The sequence below is a fragment of the Physeter macrocephalus genome, chromosome 18 (genome assembly GCF_002837175.3).
Source record: "Physeter macrocephalus isolate SW-GA chromosome 18, ASM283717v5, whole genome shotgun sequence".
Classification (NCBI taxonomy): Eukaryota; Metazoa; Chordata; class Mammalia; order Artiodactyla; family Physeteridae; genus Physeter; species Physeter macrocephalus.
Window position 1 is genome coordinate 27,983,463 of NC_041231.1, and position 23,514 is coordinate 28,006,976.

The following is a 23,514-nucleotide window of genomic DNA, read 5'->3' on the forward strand; positions in this document are numbered from 1 at the left end:
AGAGAAGTGCTGGAAGGGGTGGGGGGGGTCAGCAGGGGCTGAGCTGTGGAAACCATGCTGGCCACAAAACTCTCCCTCCCTCCCACCCTCCCTGCCTTGTTTCTACAGCCAGTGTCTCGTTCCTCTCCCTGCTGCTAATGAGCTCAGCTGCTCCACGCAAGGGGCAGTTGGAAGCAGTTGATGGCTTCACTAGATGACAACTGTCTGTTAACATCATTAGAGTAATTTGTACAGTGAGGGCCCCAAACAAACGCAGACGCGAAGACTGGAACAGAGCGGGGCCGCACTGGAGGGACCGCACGAGGAAGAGAGAGATGACGAACGTCAGGCGCTCAGCAGAGGGCCGGGCGCCACTTGGGGGTACACAGGGCAGCAGCGGTGAGGACATAAAGGGCACAGGAGAGAAAAACAAAAGGCCAGGTGATGAGCCAGAGAAAGGAAGGAAGAAGCAACGCTGGATAAACAGGCTTCCCATCTGCTTTCGGGCTGTTGGGCTCGGTGAGTGGGCAGTACTTTTATTTCAGAGAAACCAGGTTGCCTGAGGACACATCTTCCAAATCGGTGCCAGAACGTGGTCCCTCCCCGTGTGAACCAACACGGAGAGACCCAAGTGTCACCACTTTAAGTAACGCCGAGAGCTCAGCACCAGCCCGTTGCAGGTGGGGAGGCAGCTTGGATCCTCTGTTAAACCCGGCAGGTGTGTTCCGGGGCCACCAGGAGCCCACAGGGGCTCTGCATGGAAAACCGACAGGGGAGGCGGCTGGGGAAGCCCAGGACCACTGCTCAGAAGAGCTGCCCACATTCACAGGAGGTTTTGTTTGTTTGCTTCTCGTTACAGTTCTCTGGTCCAATTACTTGTTGTCTTTTATCACATTAACAGGAAGCTAACGAACACTGTCATTAGCTGCCTGAAATACTCTGCTAAGGACCACACTGGGCATACTAATGAGAGCCCAAGACTTCAGAAGCTTCTGGAAGATCGGCAAAAATCCAAAGTACCTTTTCAGGGCCGACAGTGGGGACAGGAATAGGCCCTCAACATGCTGATGACACCCTTCCTCTGCCTGTAATTCTGGCACTGCCTGGTGAGATAACACCCAGTAACACCAACACTGGGACAGGGAAGGTTTAGTTTCAATCATCTACTCAAGGAAATTCCTTGTCCACAAGATTTTGGGGCCACGGTCCTGCCGACTATGCTATCCCCGAGTATCACCACTTTTTCCAGAAAGGCGGACAGGCTGCGGCTCCACACGGACTCCACAGGGCTAAAGTCAAGGGCCTAGCTGTGACCAATAGTTGCCACAGACTCTAATAAGAACTATATCGAAACAAATAAGAGTGAAATTTAGCAGTGAAATTTAGAGTGAAATTTGACTCTATGACCTAAAACAGCTACTGCATGCAGTACCTCTGTGTGGTCCAGTCACTATTTGAAACCCTAAGAATCTTTTCCCTGCTACTTCAGAGCTCTTTTTTTTTTTTTTTTTTTTCCTCACACCATTTCACTGTGCAAGGAGGATCCTGTGTCAAAATCAACGTGCCTCAGCTATGAGCGACCAGATTCCTACTTACTTATAATCTATGAGCCATAAACCGCTGACTCAGGACATACAAGCTACCACCCTGCCCTCCAAGGCTCAGTTACTCCTTTCTGGTAAACCCAGCCCCTGTCTCCAAATCCTTTGTCCTTCAGGCAAGCAGCAGCCACTGAGAGTTGGCACATTTATCGAAGCCATCCAACGTTACTTGTTGGGAATAGAGGATGGGGCTTGGTAACTCCTGCAAAATACCCTTGCCTGCGGCCTGACCAACCTGCCCCATGTTCCCCAGACTGTCAACGAGCTGCAGTAAAACCTGCCAAATGGACACAAAACTAGAGTCAAATAAATGATCGACACAGCACCGGGACGAGGAGGTGGCACCGCCGTGGCTACGCTGTTTCACACGTGCCCTGTCACTAGGCTCCCTTCAACCTTCCCCTACAGGAGGCTGCCACTTTGCTCTCTCAGCAAAATCCCTGGTAGATGATTCCAGAGAGGATCGTGATTTCATCTACCTGTTACAGATCCCAACCTTTACACAGGTTTACATGTTGTAAAAGCAATGCTGAAATAGCATTTTGAAGAGACCTTTGCGGATGATGCAGAGCAGTGAGCTGCAAGGGAGGTGTCAGGCACTATGCTATGTTAAAAGTGATAACTATTAAGAGTTAAAAGTGCCCCAAACCACACGTTTTCTTCTAACAATGCTTTCCTCGTCATTTGGGTCCTGCCTTACACAACTGGACGCCGGCTTTCTCAGTGCTGCAATCCAGAACCTGGCAGAGGCCACAGAGGGGGACGCCATCTAACACTGAGATGGGAATCACCCACTACGACACTGCATCAACCCGACTGTGCAATATCATCTCACGTAAGCAACATCAAACGTAACGTTTTGCACGATAAAAGTAAATGATACCCCAACCAGGGCAAGCAAAAGGAAGGGGGGGTGTTCTCCCGATGCTGGGCTAAAGGAGAAGGAGGGTGGACGGCGATGGCGGCGGGACCTCCCTTCCCAGCCTTACCCCGACAGCCCCCGTGTCCGCCAGACCCCATGCAGGGCGGAGAGGACGTTCCCACTTGCAGGGCTGGAGCCGGCCTGCGTGGAAAGACAAAAGAGAAGCCATCACCTCACGGAACTCCCCCGCCAACTTACAGCGGGCTCTAGATACCCTCAGATGCACGGCTCCCCACCACCCTCCTGTAGGACACAGTTCCATATAGACTGGGGGGGTCTCCCGGGAATCAGGACCTCTGGATCTCACTAGATGAGAAGCCCTCACACTTGAACCCACAAGCAAACACTGAGTTGGCCCATTTCCCACCAGAAGTAGCTTGTCTAGGTTCCTTCTCTCACTGTCATCCTACGAGCAGAGCTTAACCCAGATAATTCACATACTACTATTGAACAGGAAAGATACTGAAAGCAGTATTAACTCATCTGAGGAGGATGGGGAATAATCAGTATGAATGGTAATGATTATGAAACTTATCTAAGTGGCTAACGAACACACTTAATCAAAAATACTGTGTTCAGGGCTTCCCTGGTGGCGCAGTGGTTGAGAGTCCGCCTGCTGATGCAGGGGGCGCGGGTTTGTGCCCCGGTCCGGGAAGATCCCACGTGCCGCGGAGCGGCTGGGCCCGTGAGCCGTGGCCGCTGAGCCTGCGCGTCCAGAGCCGGTGCTCCGCAAGGGGAGAGGCCACAACAGTGAGAGGCCCACGTACCGCAAAAAAAAAAAAAAAAAAAAAAAAAAAAAATACTGTGTTCAATTTAAAACAGGCTTCGCCCTATCAAGCTACATACTACGATTCTGCCCTTATTTGTTCCACATTTCCACAAGGGTATGACTTTTTAGTTTTTATTGTTTGGGTCCAGGTATGTGTATGCCATTCCCTGAAGTCTCGGTCCAGCTTTTTTAAAAACAATTTTACTTCATGACCTTTTTTACCAATTCTGAAAAATGTCCTAATTCATCTGGTGAAGGCTTAATAAGCCTTCACTCTTGTAAGTTCAGAGCCTCATACTTGCTGCATGGCATGAAGCAGGCCAACGCTCTGAGCCTCAGGTCTGTCACCAGTAAAAACAGAGATTCTTTGAAAACCGTACCACCAGGCAGAGGCTCCACCAGCCCTCCCTGTTCACATAATACACGTGAAAATGACTGCAAAAAGGTACAATGCTACCCAGACATCAGTCACAGCGATTCCTGTGGATATTGCTTTGTCCGAAGGCAGTTTCATTAGTGGTTCAGCAGGCAGCAAAAGGCTGCTAACTATAGGTGTTATGCCACTTTTGTTCACTTTATATACATGTAAGCCCTAAGTGCTAATAGATATAAGCATCTGTTGTGTCTACATTATTTTACCACTTACCTTTGCCAACATGATTCTGGTTTTTGCCACGTCCAGAGGTGTGGTGACTGCAGCTGCAAATCCACCTGTGCATATAAAAATACCCAACACACAAGTGAGGTCCTGTTTACTGCATTACACGGTATTTTCTCCTTTTTATTTTGTAATTAATTCCTCATAACTCTGCCAGAAATACTTCTTTATCGTTACGTCCACCTGATTGATTCAATAGGAAGCACACATGCAAAATCTTTACCCACACATTCCCCTGCTTTGTAGTGATGTCTGACTGCATATAGAAGAGGTGACGGGATAATGTTTTATACCTGCAAGTAAAAAAAACAAGGCCCCACAATGTAGCTTGCTCTTTTGTGAAGCAGCAGACAAACCTGTGTGTGTACACGGGGGTGTGTCGTGGTCAGACCCCCACTCGGAGAGGCATGCTGTGCCCCGTGAGTCTCAGGGGGTCCATGCCTTCCATGGGCCCATCTTCTCTAATCTGACTCCAAAATGCTGCTGTGGTTTCTGCTCTGAGGCAAAACTGGCAAACAGACACGGGTATCAGTGTGGGGATTTTTCGTATAAATGGCTGGCTTCTTAGGGTTAAAAGAGTATAAATGTGTCTGTATTTGCAGGCTCTGATCAACAGGCCAGTTAGAGTAACAAGAGTTCTAAACTCGCTTCCAGATCTTGTTAGAGTCCGTTTTGATTCAAGCCTGCATTCTTCCTTACTGCTTCTTTCCTAACTTTTCTCTCCTGTCCTCTTTATTTAAATGCCATGACTGCCAAACTGATTTTTTTTAAATCCACATATTTTAAACGGGTCCATATCTACAGACAGAGGAACTGGAGGACTACTTTTTTAACAGAAATCACAGTATATGGTACCATTATTTTATTTAATACGATACAGGTATATTTTAAACCCCAAAAGGCCCAAAGGAGATAGAAATGACGAGCCCAAAAGGGCTTTCTAAAGATTCAGCTTCCGTGAGCCGGGGTGAAATCGGCAGTTTTCTAAGAGCTGAACAAAACACGTGTGTGAAGGATGCTTCAGAAATAGCACACCTCTCCAAGTTTTGCGGTGTGTGGACAAGGAGGTCATTTGATCTCTGCCCAATATCTTTCTAAAATATGTTGCTGAAATAAGATCATTAAACTGAACCTCCTCCATTTGGTAACATTTATTATGATGCCGACTTCTTGAGAGATGTACCCAGAATGACACCAATCTTAGGGCTAACGAGTAAAAACCATAAACACGTATACTGGATGGAGTGCCTTTTATTTTAGCCACCTTTGAGTTATGAATATGTGAAACACTTTCCTCCCAATCCAAAGTTGTCTGAAATTCAGAGACCTGCTAAACTGCAAGTATTTTAAAATTCTGTGGACCCAGTCCTGAAATATTACTCTTACTTGTTTTTAACCACTTACTCTGCCATAAAGGAGGTGGGACTCAAAAGTCATGTGTACCTTGGCTCCAGAAGTAATGCTGTTTCACTACACGATGACTTTGATATATGAATAAGACAAATCCAAATGTATCTAGTTGTTAAAATCCAGAAGTGCATATATGATTTTCCTCCTTGAAAATCTTTACAAACTGACCTGAACCAACTAAAAATTGACAAGGGCGTCATCTGTCCCCTGTCTGACCACTCAGGCTCTCACACATCACCTATGTTGAAAAGTATTTGTTTTCTACTAAATTTGGATACTGTAAATCGAACTTATTTGGGGCATTAGCAAAAGTTCACCATTCCTTTACTGTAGATGCCTGCCAATATTCTCCCAGTGATTTGTTTCATGAAAGTAATAAGAAGAAAAGTTAGACAAAAACACATATGCTAAAATAGGTCCTACTTTTATTACCAAGATGGAAACTTTATTTTATGCAAGTTATTAATAAGTCGATTTAAATGTCTTCAAATATCAAAGACTGCTTTAATTCACAGACCTCACAATGTTTCTTATGAGGCTGTAAGAAGGACTTGTGAAGATCACGTAATAGAATAACTGGTCATAATGGGGAGGGGGCAGGGGAGCTGTATTTTCAGTTAAAATGTAGTTATTTTCTGCATTTTACTTAAGGGAAATGAAAACCGCTGGTAATAAACACAAGGAACATGCTAACATTAGACAGGAAATAATTATTTGGTACAGCGACTGCAGGCTACTTTAGTGCTCAAATCACATGTGAAACAATTTTCTATGGGTTCCACTAGAGTTGGGTCTTCACTGAATGTTAGGCTAACTGCTTTCAAGAACCAGATTCAGGGGAAACTAGACTTTTACAGTGAAACTACATCTCACCTGTCCTCAGGGAAGAAATGTAGGTTCTTTGCCTTCTCCAGACAAAGGGGCCGCCTTCTTACAAGAGTTATGGAGCCGTCCCCTCCAACAGCAGCTGTGAATGTGGTGGGAGCAGCAGCGGGTAGCACTGCCACTCACTGTCCGCCCAGGGCCTCCCCTCCCCAGATGAGCTGGGAGCAGGAAGAGCAGCTCCACTTACGAGCTCCAAACAAGCGTCCAGGCTTGGATGGCTTCAACAACAACGGCAAAAAACATGTTTTCGCTTGTGTTTTAAAGACTGTATCAAGCCCTGTCATTTGCTACCCAAACAATCCTCACCCTAGTCTAGAATTTCAAGTCAAGGGGGGGGCGGGGGATGGGGAGAATCTCTCTCTCCTTCTCTCTTAGAGAATGTAAGTTAAGTGTTCATTACAGGAAACTAATCAAAGGACATTAGAAGAGCAGATATCCCTATAGTAGCAGATGTCATAATTACTAAGACTGAATGATGGTTTTATGTTTGGAAGTTAACTTGAAGTAGGGAAGTTGGCAAAGTCCGTTTCCCCACCCCCAATCTAACCCCTGACCAGAAGCCAAGGGAATTTCTGAGCATGACGAGCCATCAACACCTCCAATCTCAAGGGACATTTTTGGGTATTTGTGCCAAGTGGTTTGTAAAGCAAGCATGGGCACCGAAGAGTGCCAAGGATGGCCAGAGAGTGGTTCGTCTACCATAATTGAACCAGGTTAAACTTGGAAAAGCACACAGGGATGAGAAATCAGATTTCTGGTTTATAGGGCAAGTTTTATCACTGCCTCTGTGGCCATGTAAGGCAAAAACGTCTGAAAGTACAGCCGGTAAGCATGTCAGATCTTAGGAGCTGCCCAACATGACTAGTCATTAGTCATTTCTCTATACTGTGCAGTGCACAATCTTGCAGCAAATTCTTACAGAATGTTGCTTTTTCACAATCTGAAATATTTTCCAATTACGTTTATCTTTCAGAAAGGTTTTAGAAGAGTAACCTTGTTCCTCAGGATCAACATTTGTACCAACTAAAATTTCAAAACAAAAGGGATATAAACAAGAAATCTATTTATTTTACTTTATCTTTTGTTAAATACATGTAGATGTCCTGACAATGGATTTTCTGCAGACCTTGGGCAAATTCCTATCAGAACCTCAGCTGAAAAAATAAGATAACTGTCTTGGAGTAGTTTTTGAATCTACACCCTACTAGAGGTGATGACTATGTATAGTAACTTTATTAATGTGTTATTTTTTTCTATGCAATTAAGAATATGAATTACTGTGATGATGACAGCTTTTCATGTCCTGGGTGCTGGTTGTTTTTATTGAAATAAACTCCGTAAACGCAGCCCTAACACACATTATTGCACCCATCCCAGCAACAGCCCCTTAACGGAGGGAGGGTTGCTTCTGCATTACAGGTAAGGAAACTGGTGCTCAATAAGGCCCCAAAGTCTCGTTCCTTAGCTGGGGATAGAACAGAGGTTTGACAGCTCTATGATTCAGACAGGTCAGCCAGCACGGGATCCTGAGGCTCTGGGCGAATCCCTTCCCTGCCCCGCATCCCAGCTTCCCCACTGTCCCTGGAGGGCAGTGTGGCTTTCTGCGCTCCTCATCCTCAGGGGGGCCACCGGAATGGAAAGAGCCTGGCCCACAGGATCCCGCCAAACAGTGGGGGTCTGATACCAAAGTTTCTCCCCGGCTCAGACCCCCTGACTAAACTAAGTACTTAGTGCCTATTACACAGCATTATTCAGAAAAAGGAAATGTAATGAACGCACATGTCCTTAATAGGAACAATGCATATTTGCAAGCGAATCTTTGAATTAGCTACTTAAGGGAAGGGACCAGAGAATATATATATTTGTTTCAACACTCAGACGTTTTATAGTATGTTAACTTTAAGAACTGGCCTTCCTTATCCAGGATGACTCAATTTCCAGAATACTCACTTTGTGCCCAGGACCCAGAAGGGAGTCCACAGAAACGCACATTTCTCAGGGACTGGGGAGTAAAGACTCCTGACCACTGGCAAATGAATCACGACCACCTACCCATTTAACACAGCTAATGACTATGGATCATGGGGAAACAATTACCCGTCATAAGCAATCTGAGCTGGCTTCATATCTAGAGGCAAGAGTCTTATTTTGGATTATCAATTCTATAAGTCAGATGGGTCCAATTATTAACTATAAGATGTATGTTTTCTGTTTTCCTAATCACTACAACTAAAAACCCATCCAACGACCATTAAACAAATCGGAAACGAATTATTTTCTACGAAGGTTGGTATCCTAAGCCCGCATATCTGTCAGTTTACTGGCTTCACATCAAAACCAGCAGTTTACAATTTTCTGGCAAATTTCCGTTCCGATTTATTTCAACCATAATTCTCACTCACCTTCATTTGCAACAAAATGTTTTTCTCTTTTAGACTGTTACACCTCTCACTTTTTAAATTCTTTCCAGTTTCGGAGCTCTCACTAAAACCTCACTGGAAAATGCGTATGACCAAACGATGGATAGACATTGCATAGGGTCACTCTGCTCTTTGTTTAATGTCGAGAAAATGCCCAGATGTTTAGATCGCCATATTTTCTACACCGCGCAGTTCAGCCTTCAGTAAGTTGTGGAGCAGCCTCTGCTCTCCTGACACCAGTTAATCTACGGCGCCGTCAAACATGTCACATGGACCGTGAATCACTGCCTTCTGCAAAAATCGCCTAAACCCCCCCAAGAAGTGCTCAAGGCAGACAGCTGCACCCATAGCCAGTCTCTTCCCACAGAGGCCCTGCTAAATCATCTTTAAGATAATCCAAGGGCCTGAGTGAAGGCTTTAATAAAAAGAAAAAATTTGTCAAAAACAAATTGGCTGTCTTTCAGGCAGACACCTATTTAGCAGTTTTTTGGTTTTTTTTCCCTAAGACACTCTCTTTTCTCAAACAACTAGTGGGACTCTCTTCTTCCAAACAATCTGGAATTTCTGAAGAATGCTGTTTTCACACAGTTAATATTTTCACATTTTTCTCCCCCTCTTTGGTCTTTCCCAGTATAATATAATCCTTTGCACCTGCAAATGCTCCACAGACTGCTGACTGCCAAGAATCCACCACATGATCCTGCTTCCAGGACCAGAGGGCCTGTGTTTAAGGAGAAAGAAAAATACAAGTTATTAAATATTTGAATTTATCGGAACCTCCCGTGGGTTAGCTCTGGGGATGGGAACTTAAGTGAGAAGCTATTTTGGTGGCATTCCTCAATGATGACATAAGTGATTTTCCCAAGGACTTAACTGCATTCTAAAATAAGTCAAAGAAACGAGGGTGACAGCTACGTTAGAGTGCCCAAAGGAAACCATTTTCAGGGAATATGTGTGATAGACACACACATATACACACATTTACACACACGTATAAAAATAAAGATATATCTTTAAGACAATGTAACATTTTACATATTTCCCATATAATTCTAAACATATAAATACCATAATTCACAAATTAGGCCAGAGCAGTGTATACCAAATTCCACAGCTCTTTTTCCAATTTTTACCCATGCTGTACATGTTTGAAGGATGCTAATTCTATTACTGAACCACGTAAAGTTCGTCAAAATGCTTTTCGCCCTGTTTCTGTAATACGTTGAGGATTACACAAATAAATACTCATGCTGAGTTTCAAACTAGGCAAAATGATGGCAGAGACGTGGTGCCTTGCTTGTTGAGAGTTTATGATTTAGTAGAAAATAAAATACAGCCGTATCAAATGGTGAAGAGCGCTGAGTCAGGCCCTGGTCTAATCTCTGACCATACATCAAAACCTACAGTCCTCACAACAACCCTGAGAGTTGGGTCCTGTTATTGTCCTTCTTTCACCCAGGCTTTCTAACAGCAGAGCCTGCACTCTTTATTTTGGTTTCTAGCTTTATTGAGGTATAACCGATATCCAATAAACTACACGTATTTAAAGTACGTGATTGGTAACTTTTGATAGACATACATGTGAAATCATCACCATAATTAAGACAGTGAACATATCCATCACCCCAAAAAAGTTTCGGGTCCCTTTGTCATCCCCCTTTCCTGCCCTTCCTTACCAACCCCTAAACTATCTGATCGGTCACTCTACATTCGTTTGCCTTTTCTAGAATTTTACATAAATGTAATTATACATTAATTTTTTTAACTCGAATTCTTTCCTTCAGAATTTTTGTATGACTCATTCATGTTAGTGTGGATATCAATAGTTCACCCCTTTTTAATTGCTAAGTAATATTCCATTGTGTCATTATTTGTTTATATACTTGCCTATTGATAGACATTTGGGATTTTTCCAGTTGTTGGCTATTACAAATAAAGCTGCTATGAACATTTATATTCATGTTTTCGTACGGACACATGCCTTCATTTCTCTCGGGAAAATACCTAGAAGTGAAATAGCTGGACCACATGGCAGGTATATGGATGTATACTTCTTAAGAAATTACCAAACTGTTTTAGAAAGTGGTCATATTTTACATTTAGACCAGTTCCAGTTTCTTTATATCCTTTCCCACACCTGGTATTGTATTTTAAAAATTTAACCATTTTAATTGGTATGCAGTAGTGTTTCATTGTGGTTTTAATACACATTTCCCTAATGGCTAATGATGCTGAGCACCTTTTCCTGTGCTTTTTTACCATCCATAATATATTTTCTTTAGTGAAGTGTCTGTTCAAATGTTTTGCACGTTTTCATCAGGTTGTCTGTTTTTGTAATTACTGAGGTTTACAGTTCTTTATATATTCCAGCTATAGGTCACCTGCAATTCTTTTCTCCTAGTCTGTGGCTTGTCTCTTCATACTCTTAACAGTGTCTATCCAAGAACAGAATATTTAACTTTGATGCCCAAATTATCCTTTTACAGATCTTGCATTTGGTGACCTATCTAAGAAATCTTTACCTAACTCAGACCACAAAGATTTTTCATCTATGTTTTCTTCTAGAAATTTTATGTCTTTAGGTTTGATATTTAGATCTTCCATTTTAAGTTGATTTTTATGTATGCTAAGTTCTTCTGTTTTGTTTTTAAACATGGATATGTAATTGTTCCAGCAATTGGAAAAGACTAGCCTTTGTGCAATGAACTGCCTTCTCACTTTTGTCAATAATCAACTGTCCACATATGTGTGGATTTATTTCTGGACTCTACTTTGCTCTAATCTACAGATCTATCTTGATACCAATTCAATACTTTTTTGACTACTACACATCTATAATAAATCTTGCATTCGAGTAGTGTTAATTCTCCAACTTTCTTCTTTGTCAAAGTCGTTCAGACTAGTCTAGAGTCTTTGCACTTCCGTAAGAATTTTAGAATCAGCTTATCAATTCCTGCAAAACAGCCTGCTGAGATTTTTTTAAATTAATTAATTAATTACTATTTATTTTTGGCTGCGTTGGGTCTTTGTTGCTGCGCGCGGGGTGAGTCGGGGCTACTCTTCATCACAGTGCATGGGCTTCTCACTGTGGTGGCTTCTCCTGTCGTGGAGCACAGGCTCTAGACGTGCAGGGTCACTAGTTGTGGCTCGTAGGCTCTAGAGCTCAGGTTCAGTAGGTGTGGCTCATGGTCTTAGCTGCTCCAGGCTCTAGACGTGCAGGGTCACTAGTTGTGGCTCGTAGGCTCTAGAGCTCAGGTTCAGTAGGTGTGGCTCACGGTCTTGGCTGCTCCGCGGCATGTGGGATCTTCCTGGACCAGGGCTCAAACCCACGTCCCCTGCATTGGCAGGTGGATTCTTAACCACTACACCACCAGGGAAGTCTGGCCTGCTGAGATTCTCATTTGAATTGCAACGAATCTATCAATCACTTTGGAGAGAACGGAGATGCTAACAGTATTGAGTTTTCTGACCCATAAACATGGTGCATCTCTCCATTTACTTGAGGCTCCATTATTTTCATTCATTCATTCATTCATTCATTCATTCATTCATGGCTGTGTTGGGTCTTTGTTGCTGTGTGCGGGCTTTCTCTAGCTGTGGTGAGCAGGGGCTACTCTTCGTTGCGGTGCGCGGGCTTCTCATTGTCATGGCTTCTCCAGTTGTGGAGCATGGGCTTTAGGCGTGCAGGCTTCAGTACTTGTGGCACATGGGCTCAGTAGTTGTGGCTTGTGGGCTCTAGAGCTCAGGCTCAGTAGTTGTGATGCAAGGGCTTAGTTGCTCCACAGCATGTGGGATCTTCCTGGGCCAGGACGCAAACCATGCAAAATCTTTACCCACACATTCCCCTGCTTTGTAGTGATGTCTGACTGCATATAGAAGAGGTGACGGGATAATGTTTTATACCTGCAAGTAAAAAAAACAAGGCCCCACAATGTAGCTTGCTCTTTTGTGAAGCAGCAGACAAACCTGTGTGTGTACACGGGGGTGTGTCGTGGTCAGACCCCCACTCGGAGAGGCATGCTGTGCCCCGTGAGTCTCAGGGGGTCCATGCCTTCCATGGGCCCATCTTCTCTAATCTGACTCCAAAATGCTGCTGTGGTTTCTGCTCTGAGGCAAAACTGGCAAACAGACACGGGTATCAGTGTGGGGATTTTTCGTATAAATGGCTGGCTTCTTAGGGTTAAAAGAGTATAAATGTGTCTGTATTTGCAGGCTCTGATCAACAGGCCAGTTAGAGTAACAAGAGTTCTAAACTCGCTTCCAGATCTTGTTAGAGTCCGTTTTGATTCAAGCCTGCATTCTTCCTTACTGCTTCTTTCCTAACTTTTCTCTCCTGTCCTCTTTATTTAAATGCCATGACTGCCAAACTGATTTTTTTTAAATCCACATATTTTAAACGGGTCCATATCTACAGACAGAGGAACTGGAGGACTACTTTTTTAACAGAAATCACAGTATATGGTACCATTATTTTATTTAATACGATACAGGTATATTTTAAACCCCAAAAGGCCCAAAGGAGATAGAAATGACGAGCCCAAAAGGGCTTTCTAAAGATTCAGCTTCCGTGAGCCGGGGTGAAATCGGCAGTTTTCTAAGAGCTGAACAAAACACGTGTGTGAAGGATGCTTCAGAAATAGCACACCTCTCCAAGTTTTGCGGTGTGTGGACAAGGAGGTCATTTGATCTCTGCCCAATATCTTTCTAAAATATGTTGCTGAAATAAGATCATTAAACTGAACCTCCTCCATTTGGTAACATTTATTATGATGCCGACTTCTTGAGAGATGTACCCAGAAGGACACCAATCTTAGGGCTAACGAGTAAAAACCATAAACACGTATACTGGATGGAGTGCCTTTTATTTTAGCCACCTTTGAGTTATGAATATGTGAAACACTTTCCTCCCAATCCAAAGTTGTCTGAAATTCAGAGACCTGCTAAACTGCAAGTATTTTAAAATTCTGTGGACCCAGTCCTGAAATATTACTCTTACTTGTTTTTAACCACTTACTCTGCCATAAAGGAGGTGGGACTCAAAAGTCATGTGTACCTTGGCTCCAGAAGTAATGCTGTTTCACTACACGATGACTTTGATATATGAATAAGACAAATCCAAATGTATCTAGTTGTTAACATCCAGAAGTGCATATATGATTTTCCTCCTTGAAAATCTTTACAAACTGACCTGAACCAACTAAAAATTGACAAGGGCGTCATCTGTCCCCTGTCTGACCACTCAGGCTCTCACACATCACCTATGTTGAAAAGTATTTGTTTTCTACTAAATTTGGATACTGTAAATCGAACTTATTTGGGGCATTAGCAAAAGTTCACCATTCCTTTACTGTAGATGCCTGCCAATATTCTCCCAGTGATTTGTTTCATGAAAGTAATAAGAAGAAAAGTTAGACAAAAACACATATGCTAAAATAGGTCCTACTTTTATTACCAAGATGGAAACTTTATTTTATGCAAGTTATTAATAAGTCGATTTAAATGTCTTCAAATATCAAAGACTGCTTTAATTCACAGACCTCACAATGTTTCTTATGAGGCTGTAAGAAGGACTTGTGAAGATCACGTAATAGAATAACTGGTCATAATGGGGAGGGGGCAGGGGAGCTGTATTTTCAGTTAAAATGTAGTTATTTTCTGCATTTTACTTAAGGGAAATGAAAACCGCTGGTAATAAACACAAGGAACATGCTAACATTAGACAGGAAATAATTATTTGGTACAGCGACTGCAGGCTACTTTAGTGCTCAAATCACATGTGAAACAATTTTCTATGGGTTCCACTAGAGTTGGGTCTTCACTGAATGTTAGGCTAACTGCTTTCAAGAACCAGATTCAGGGGAAACTAGACTTTTACAGTGAAACTACATCTCACCTGTCCTCAGGGAAGAAATGTAGGTTCTTTGCCTTCTCCAGACAAAGGGGCCGCCTTCTTACAAGAGTTATGGAGCCGTCCCCTCCAACAGCAGCTGTGAATGTGGTGGGAGCAGCAGCGGGTAGCACTGCCACTCACTGTCCGCCCAGGGCCTCCCCTCCCCAGATGAGCTGGGAGCAGGAAGAGCAGCTCCACTTACGAGCTCCAAACAAGCGTCCAGGCTTGGATGGCTTCAACAACAACGGCAAAAAACATGTTTTCGTTTGTGTTTTAAAGACTGTATCAAGCCCTGTCATTTGCTACCCAAACAATCCTCACCCTAGTCTAGAATTTCAAGTCAAGGGGGGGGCGGGGGATGGGGAGAATCTCTCTCTCCTTCTCTCTTAGAGAATGTAAGTTAAGTGTTCATTACAGGAAACTAATCAAAGGACATTAGAAGAGCAGATATCCCTATAGTAGCAGATGTCATAATTACTAAGACTGAATGATGGTTTTATGTTTGGAAGTTAACTTGAAGTAGGGAAGTTGGCAAAGTCCGTTTCCCCACCCCCAATCTAACCCCTGACCAGAAGCCAAGGGAATTTCTGAGCATGACGAGCCATCAACACCTCCAATCTCAAGGGACATTTTTGGGTATTTGTGCCAAGTGGTTTGTAAAGCAAGCATGGGCACCGAAGAGTGCCAAGGATGGCCAGAGAGTGGTTCGTCTACCATAATTGAACCAGGTTAAACTTGGAAAAGCACACAGGGATGAGAAATCAGATTTCTGGTTTATAGGGCAAGTTTTATCACTGCCTCTGTGGCCATGTAAGGCAAAAACGTCTGAAAGTACAGCCGGTAAGCATGTCAGATCTTAGGAGCTGCCCAACATGACTAGTCATTAGTCATTTCTCTATACTGTGCAGTGCACAATCTTGCAGCAAATTCTTACAGAATGTTGCTTTTTCACAATCTGAAATATTTTCCAATTACGTTTATCTTTCAGAAAGGTTTTAGAAGAGTAACCTTGTTCCTCAGGATCAACATTTGTACCAACTAAAATTTCAAAACAAAAGGGATATAAACAAGAAATCTATTTATTTTACTTTATCTTTTGTTAAATACATGTAGATGTCCTGACAATGGATTTTCTGCAGACCTTGGGCAAATTCCTATCAGAACCTCAGCTGAAAAAATAAGATAACTGTCTTGGAGTAGTTTTTGAATCTACACCCTACTAGAGGTGATGACTATGTATAGTAACTTTATTAATGTGTTATTTTTTTCTATGCAATTAAGAATATGAATTACTGTGATGATGACAGCTTTTCATGTCCTGGGTGCTGGTTGTTTTTATTGAAATAAACTCCGTAAACGCAGCCCTAACACACATTATTGCACCCATCCCAGCAACAGCCCCTTAACGGAGGGAGGGTTGCTTCTGCATTACAGGTAAGGAAACTGGTGCTCAATAAGGCCCCAAAGTCTCGTTCCTTAGCTGGGGATAGAACAGAGGTTTGACAGCTCTATGATTCAGACAGGTCAGCCAGCACGGGATCCTGAGGCTCTGGGCGAATCCCTTCCCTGCCCCGCATCCCAGCTTCCCCACTGTCCCTGGAGGGCAGTGTGGCTTTCTGCGCTCCTCATCCTCAGGGGGGCCACCGGAATGGAAAGAGCCTGGCCCACAGGATCCCGCCAAACAGTGGGGGTCTGATACCAAAGTTTCTCCCCGGCTCAGACCCCCTGACTAAACTAAGTACTTAGTGCCTATTACACAGCATTATTCAGAAAAAGGAAATGTAATGAACGCACATGTCCTTAATAGGAACAATGCATATTTGCAAGCGAATCTTTGAATTAGCTACTTAAGGGAAGGGACCAGAGAATATATATATTTGTTTCAACACTCAGACGTTTTATAGTATGTTAACTTTAAGAACTGGCCTTCCTTATCCAGGATGACTCAATTTCCAGAATACTCACTTTGTGCCCAGGACCCAGAAGGGAGTCCACAGAAACGCACATTTCTCAGGGACTGGGGAGTAAAGACTCCTGACCACTGGCAAATGAATCACGACCACCTACCCATTTAACACAGCTAATGACTATGGATCATGGGGAAACAATTACCCGTCATAAGCAATCTGAGCTGGCTTCATATCTAGAGGCAAGAGTCATCTTTTGGATTATCAATTCTATAAGTCAGCTGGGTCCAATTATTAACTATAAGATGTATGTTTTCTGTTTTCCTAATCACTACAACTAAAAACCCATCCAACGACCACTAAACAAATCGGAAACGAATTATTTTCTACGAAGGTTGGTATCCTAAGCCCGCATATCTGTCAGTTTACTGGCTTCACATCAAAACCAGCAGTTTACAATTTTCTGGCAAATTTCCGTTCCGATTTATTTCAACCATAATTCTCACTCACCTTCATTTGCAACAAAATGTTTTTCTCTTTTAGACTGTTACACCTCTCACTTTTTAAATTCTTTCCAGTTTCGGAGCTCTCACTAAAACCTCACTGGAAAATGCGTATGACCAAACGATGGATAGACATTGCATAGGGTCACTCTGCTCTTTGTTTAATGTCGAGAAAATGCCCAGATGTTTAGATCGCCATATTTTCTACACCGCGCAGTTCAGCCTTCAGTAAGTTGTGGAGCAGCCTCTGCTCTCCTGACACCAGTTAATCTACGGCGCCGTCAAACATGTCACATGGACCGTGAATCACTGCCTTCTGCAAAAATCGCCTAAACCCCCCCAAGAAGTGCTCAAGGCAGACAGCTGCACCCATAGCCAGTCTCTTCCCACAGAGGCCCTGCTAAATCATCTTTAAGATAATCCAAGGGCCTGAGTGAAGGCTTTAATAAAAAGAAAAAATTTGTCAAAAACAAATTGGCTGTCTTTCAGGCAGACACCTATTTAGCAGTTTTTTGGTTTTTTTTTCCTAAGACACTCTCTTTTCTCAAACAACTAGTGGGACTCTCTTCTTCCAAACAATCTGGAATTTCTGAAGAATGCTGTTTTCACACAGTTAATATTTTCACATTTTTCTCCCCCTCTTTGGTCTTTCCCAGTATAATATAATCCTTTGCACCTGCAAATGCTCCACAGACTGCTGACTGCCAAGAATCCACCACATGATCCTGCTTCCAGGACCAGAGGGCCTGTGTTTAAGGAGAAAGAAAAATACAAGTTATTAAATATTTGAATTTATCGGAACCTCCCGTGGGTTAGCTCTGGGGATGGGAACTTAAGTGAGAAGCTATTTTGGTGGCATTCCTCAATGATGACATAAGTGATTTTCCCAAGGACTTAACTGCATTCTAAAATAAGTCAAAGAAACGAGGGTGACAGCTACGTTAGAGTGCCCAAAGGAAACCATTTTCAGGGAATATGTGTGATAGACACACACATATACACACATTTACACACACGTATAAAAATAAAGATATATCTTTAAGACAATGTAACATTTTACATATTTCCCATATAATTCTAAACATATAAATACCATAATTCACAAATTAGGCCAGAGCAGTGTATACCAAATTCCACAGCTCTTTTTCCAATTTTTACCCATGCTGTACATGTTTGAAGGATGCTAATTCTATTACTGAACCACGTAAAGTTCGTCAAAATGCTTTTCGCCCTGTTTCTGTAATACGTTGAGGATTACACAAATAAATACTCATGCTGAGTTTCAAACTAGGCAAAATGATGGCAGAGACGTGGTGCCTTGCTTGTTGAGAGTTTATGATTTAGTAGAAAATAAAATACAGCCGTATCAAATGGTGAAGAGCGCTGAGTCAGGCCCTGGTCTAATCTCTGACCATACATCAAAACCTACAGTCCTCACAACAACCCTGAGAGTTGGGTCCTGTTATTGTCCTTCTTTCACCCAGGCTTTCTAACAGCAGAGCCTGCACTCTTTATTTTGGTTTCTAGCTTTATTGAGGTATAACCGATATCCAATAAACTACACGTATTTAAAGTACGTGATTGGTAACTTTTGATAGACATACATGTGAAATCATCACCATAATTAAGACAGTGAACATATCCATCACCCCAAAAAAGTTTCGGGTCCCTTTGTCATCCCCCTTTCCTGCCCTTCCTTACCAACCCCTAAACTATCTGATCGGTCACTCTACATTCGTTTGCCTTTTCTAGAATTTTACATAAATGTAATTATACATTAATTTTTTTAACTCGAATTCTTTCCTTCAGAATTTTTGTATGACTCATTCATGTTAGTGTGGATATCAATAGTTCACCCCTTTTTAATTGCTAAGTAATATTCCATTGTGTCATTATTTGTTTATATACTTGCCTATTGATAGACATTTGGGATTTTTCCAGTTGTTGGCTATTACAAATAAAGCTGCTATGAACATTTATATTCATGTTTTCGTACGGACACATGCCTTCATTTCTCTCGGGAAAATACCTAGAAGTGAAATAGCTGGACCACATGGCAGGTATATGGATGTATACTTCTTAAGAAATTACCAAACTGTTTTAGAAAGTGGTCATATTTTACATTTAGACCAGTTCCAGTTTCTTTATATCCTTTCCCACACCTGGTATTGTATTTTAAAAATTTAACCATTTTAATTGGTATGCAGTAGTGTTTCATTGTGGTTTTAATACGCATTTCCCTAATGGCTAATGATGCTGAGCACCTTTTCCTGTGCTTTTTTACCATCCATAATATATTTTCTTTAGTGAAGTGTCTGTTCAAATGTTTTGCACGTTTTCATCAGGTTGTCTGTTTTTGTAATTACTGAGGTTTACAGTTCTTTATATATTCCAGCTATAGGTCACCTGCAATTCTTTTCTCCTAGTCTGTGGCTTGTCTCTTCATACTCTTAACAGTGTCTATCCAAGAACAGAATATTTAACTTTGATGCCCAAATTATCCTTTTACAGATCTTGCATTTGGTGACCTATCTAAGAAATCTTTACCTAACTCAGACCACAAAGATTTTTCATCTATGTTTTCTTCTAGAAATTTTATGTCTTTAGGTTTGATATTTAGATCTTCCATTTTAAGTTGATTTTTATGTATGCTAAGTTCTTCTGTTTTGTTTTTAAACATGGATATGTAATTGTTCCAGCAATTGGAAAAGACTAGCCTTTGTGCAATGAACTGCCTTCTCACTTTTGTCAATAATCAACTGTCCACATATGTGTGGATTTATTTCTGGACTCTACTTTGCTCTAATCTACAGATCTATCTTGATACCAATTCAATACTTTTTTGACTACTACACATCTATAATAAATCTTGCATTCGAGTAGTGTTAATTCTCCAACTTTCTTCTTTGTCAAAGTCGTTCAGACTAGTCTAGAGTCTTTGCACTTCCATAAGAATTTTAGAATCAGCTTATCAATTCCTGCAAAACAGCCTGCTGAGATTTTTTTAAGTAATTAATTAATTACTATTTATTTTTGGCTGCGTTGGGTCTTTGTTGCTGCGCGCGGGGTGAGTCGGGGCTACTCTTCATCACAGTGCATGGGCTTCTCATTGTGGTGGCTTCTCCTGTCGTGAAGCACAGGCTCTAGACGTGCAGGGTCACTAGTTGTGGCTCGTAGGCTCTAGAGCTCAGGTTCAGTAGGTGTGGCTCACGGTCTTGGCTGCTCCGCGGCATGTGGGATCTTCCTGGACCAGGGCTCAAACCCACGTCCCCTGCATTGGCAGGTGGATTCTTAACCACTACACCACCAGGGAAGTCTGGCCTGCTGAGATTCTCATTTGAATTGCAACGAATCTATCAATCACTTTGGAGAGAACGGAGATGCTAACAGTATTGAGTTTTCTGACCCATAAACATGGTGCATCTCTCCATTTACTTGAGGCTCCATTATTTTCATTCATTCATTCATTCATTCATTCATTCATTCATGGCTGTGTTGGGTCTTTGTTGCTGTGTGCGGGCTTTCTCTAGCTGTGGTGAGCAGGGGCTACTCTTCGTTGCGGTGCGCGGGCTTCTCATTGTCATGGCTTCTCCAGTTGTGGAGCATGGGCTTTAGGCGTGCAGGCTTCAGTACTTGTGGCACATGGGCTCAGTAGTTGTGGCTTGTGGGCTCTAGAGCTCAGGCTCAGTAGTTGTGATGCAAGGGCTTAGTTGCTCCACAGCATGTGGGATCTTCCTGGGCCAGGACGCAAACCTGTGTTCCTTGCATTGGCAGGCGGATTCTTAACCACTGGGGCACCAGGGAAGCCCTGGGGCTCCATTATTTTCTCTCAACAATGTTCTGCAGTTTTCAGTATATAGGTCTTGCACTTGTATTGTCAATTTTATCCCTAAGTATTTCATATGTTTTGGTGCTATTGTAAATGGTATTGTTTTTTTTTTTTTCTAAATTTCAGTTTCTGATTGCTTAATATGTAGAAATACAATTGACTTTTGCATACTGATCTTGTATTCTGCAACCTTGCTAAATTTATCAGCTCTAGTAGCTTCTCTGGAGATTCCATCAAATTTTCTACATCTGTCTGTGAATAAACAGTTTTACTTCTTCCTTTCCAATATGGATTATTGCCTTTTATTTTTCTTGCCTTACTGCACTGGGTAGGATGTCTAGCATAATGGCAGGTACTGCAATAAGAATGAAGAATATTACAAGTAAGACCTCTTGAATATATTCATTACAATGGTTAGAATAGTATAATGACCTGCTGATGGTGGCATGACATTTTTATGGATGATCAAATATACCACCACTGAAAGAAGAAGAGCAAACTTAGTACTAATTTTCTACTCTCAATACTTCCCCACCGAAAATACACCTGGAAGGTTGAGTAAGTTGCTACAGAAATGGAGAAGATGCCATATAAACAAACCAAGGCATGTAGGGCCCTGTTTGTCAACTTTTCTTAAGTCAGTCAGCTAACTATGGAAACTACCTAACAAGTTAGAGATATAATAATGTATGGTGTCTGAGGGCTCCAACATTTCCTTCCACCTAACTAATGATAACAGTTACTTGGAAAGTGTATTTATTAAAATCACTGGACTAAGAGTGCAGCTATCAAAAAGATTTGTGTAACCTTACTTGTGGAAGTAGATGAGCCAAAAAAAACTTTTATCACAAACAGCTTTCTAAAGATAATCTTGGCATTAAGCAGAGTATTTGGTATTTTTTCAGTAAATGCTCTAATGTTTGCAAGTATATCTGTATAGAAAACATTATTTTCTCCAGAGCTCTTATAAGCACTCAAGACAGCATAAGAAGCAAAGTAGTAGAACAGCAACTTTTTACTTTAAAGATGGCAAAATGTGTATTTTATCAGGCTAATAGCAATTTTAACACCATTATTTACTTTGCTGACTTTGTAGAAAAAGGATACAAAACATAAAATAGTCATTCTGGTAAGGACTGAAGGTCATCTTCAGTTTCTACTGGTACCTTCAAGGGTTCCAGAGAGCCAAAGTTTACTCCAAACAGACTTAAAATACTACAAATAATGCTGAGTTTATAAGCAGTAATAAAGAACAAAGAATAAGATGTGCACTACATGTCATACAGGAGAAAAAAATCAAAGATACTATGTAACTCATAAATTCAACATTTACTCAATACCTAGTACGATTCAGGCAGTATAAGGTCACGGGAAAAAAGATAGCAGTCCCCAGGTCTAATATGTGATGGGGGTAGAGTGAGGGCAGAAGAGGGTTATAACAGAAAGTGACAAAGAAGGCTTCACAGAGGTGCCTGTTGTAATCTAGGAAGGAAGAAAACTGGTTGCCAGGGGGAAAAAAACACTGGATCAAAACAGGCTCTGATGGCTGAAGACACAATTTAAAAATAGAATCTCCAAAGATAAGCATATCACCTGGCCAGAAAAATTTAGCCTAAAAACATATAAGGAAATCATTTTGTATTAGATAAGGATACTAATAAATATCTTAAACAAAAAATCTCTAAAACCAAAAGATTTAGATTCAAGTGAGAAACTTCCATGGCAAACACAGAGCATAAGAGAAGTAACGATTATAACAGCAACCACAATAAACACTTATACAGAACTTACTATGCTCCAAGTAGCCAACACTTTACATACATTAACTCATGAAATCCTAACCACAGTCTTCTAAGGTATGTGCTATCTGATCCTCATTTTACAGACAAGAAAGTTGAGGCTCAGAGAAGTTAAGTAACTTGCCAAAGTTTAAACAGGTAGGTACAGAGTATATACATACTTGGACTTGGATCTATAGGTTACAGGTGTCTTGACAGCAAACAGAAGGTATGTATAAGACACTTCACTTCCACATACAGGTAACTTTTACTAGAACGATATCAGAATATTCAAGTGAATGAACAAACTCTGTCAATGTCCAAAACAACTTGCTTTAAATAATATGGGTGTGTAATTTTTTTTAATAATGAATTGTCTGAATATAGAACTTTGGAAAAAGAATACTGAGACCAAGCTAAAAAGATGAGTGTTGTTTACAAATGATTCATTTGGGGGCAACTTTAAATTCATTAAGCAACAAGGATAATGACAAGAAACCTGGCTGGTAAAAAGTACTGTGTATGAATTCTGAAAATATTTTGAAATTACATATTTGTTCACATATATGGAGGAACCGGAAGATTGTGATCAACAAAAAACTGGCTGGAAAGACAGGAAAAATTTAAGGAAACACTCCCATTTACCACTGCAACAAAAAGAATAAAATACCTAGGAATAAACCTACGTAAGGAGACAAAAGACCTGTATGCAGAAAACTATAAGACACTGATGAAAGAAATTAAAGATGATACAAACAGATGGAGAGATATACCGTGGTCTTGGATTGGAAGAATCAACATTGTGAAATGACTATACTATTCAAAGCAACCTGCAGATTCAATGTGATCCCTATCAAACTACCAATGGCATTTTTCACAGAACTAGAACAAAAAATTGCACAATTTGTATGGAAACACAAAACACCCCAAACAGACAAAGCAATCTTGAGAAAGAAAAATGGA

General features: G+C 41.6%; 1 protein-coding gene across 1 annotated transcript in view; it reads right to left on the reverse strand.

The window, feature by feature from the left end:
- Positions 1 to 23,514, reverse strand: part of SLC25A26 (solute carrier family 25 member 26) — a 168,387-nt gene that overhangs the window by 2,746 nt on the left and 142,127 nt on the right. Inside the window, exons 7-9 of the mRNA XM_007104147.4 lie at positions 17,621 to 17,690; positions 3,918 to 3,982; positions 2,570 to 2,643 (exon numbers count right to left, since the gene is read on the reverse strand). Coding sequence (XP_007104209.1) covers positions 2,570 to 2,643; positions 3,918 to 3,982; positions 17,621 to 17,690 — 209 coding nt within the window. The remainder of the gene's footprint in view (positions 1 to 2,569; positions 2,644 to 3,917; positions 3,983 to 17,620; positions 17,691 to 23,514) is intronic.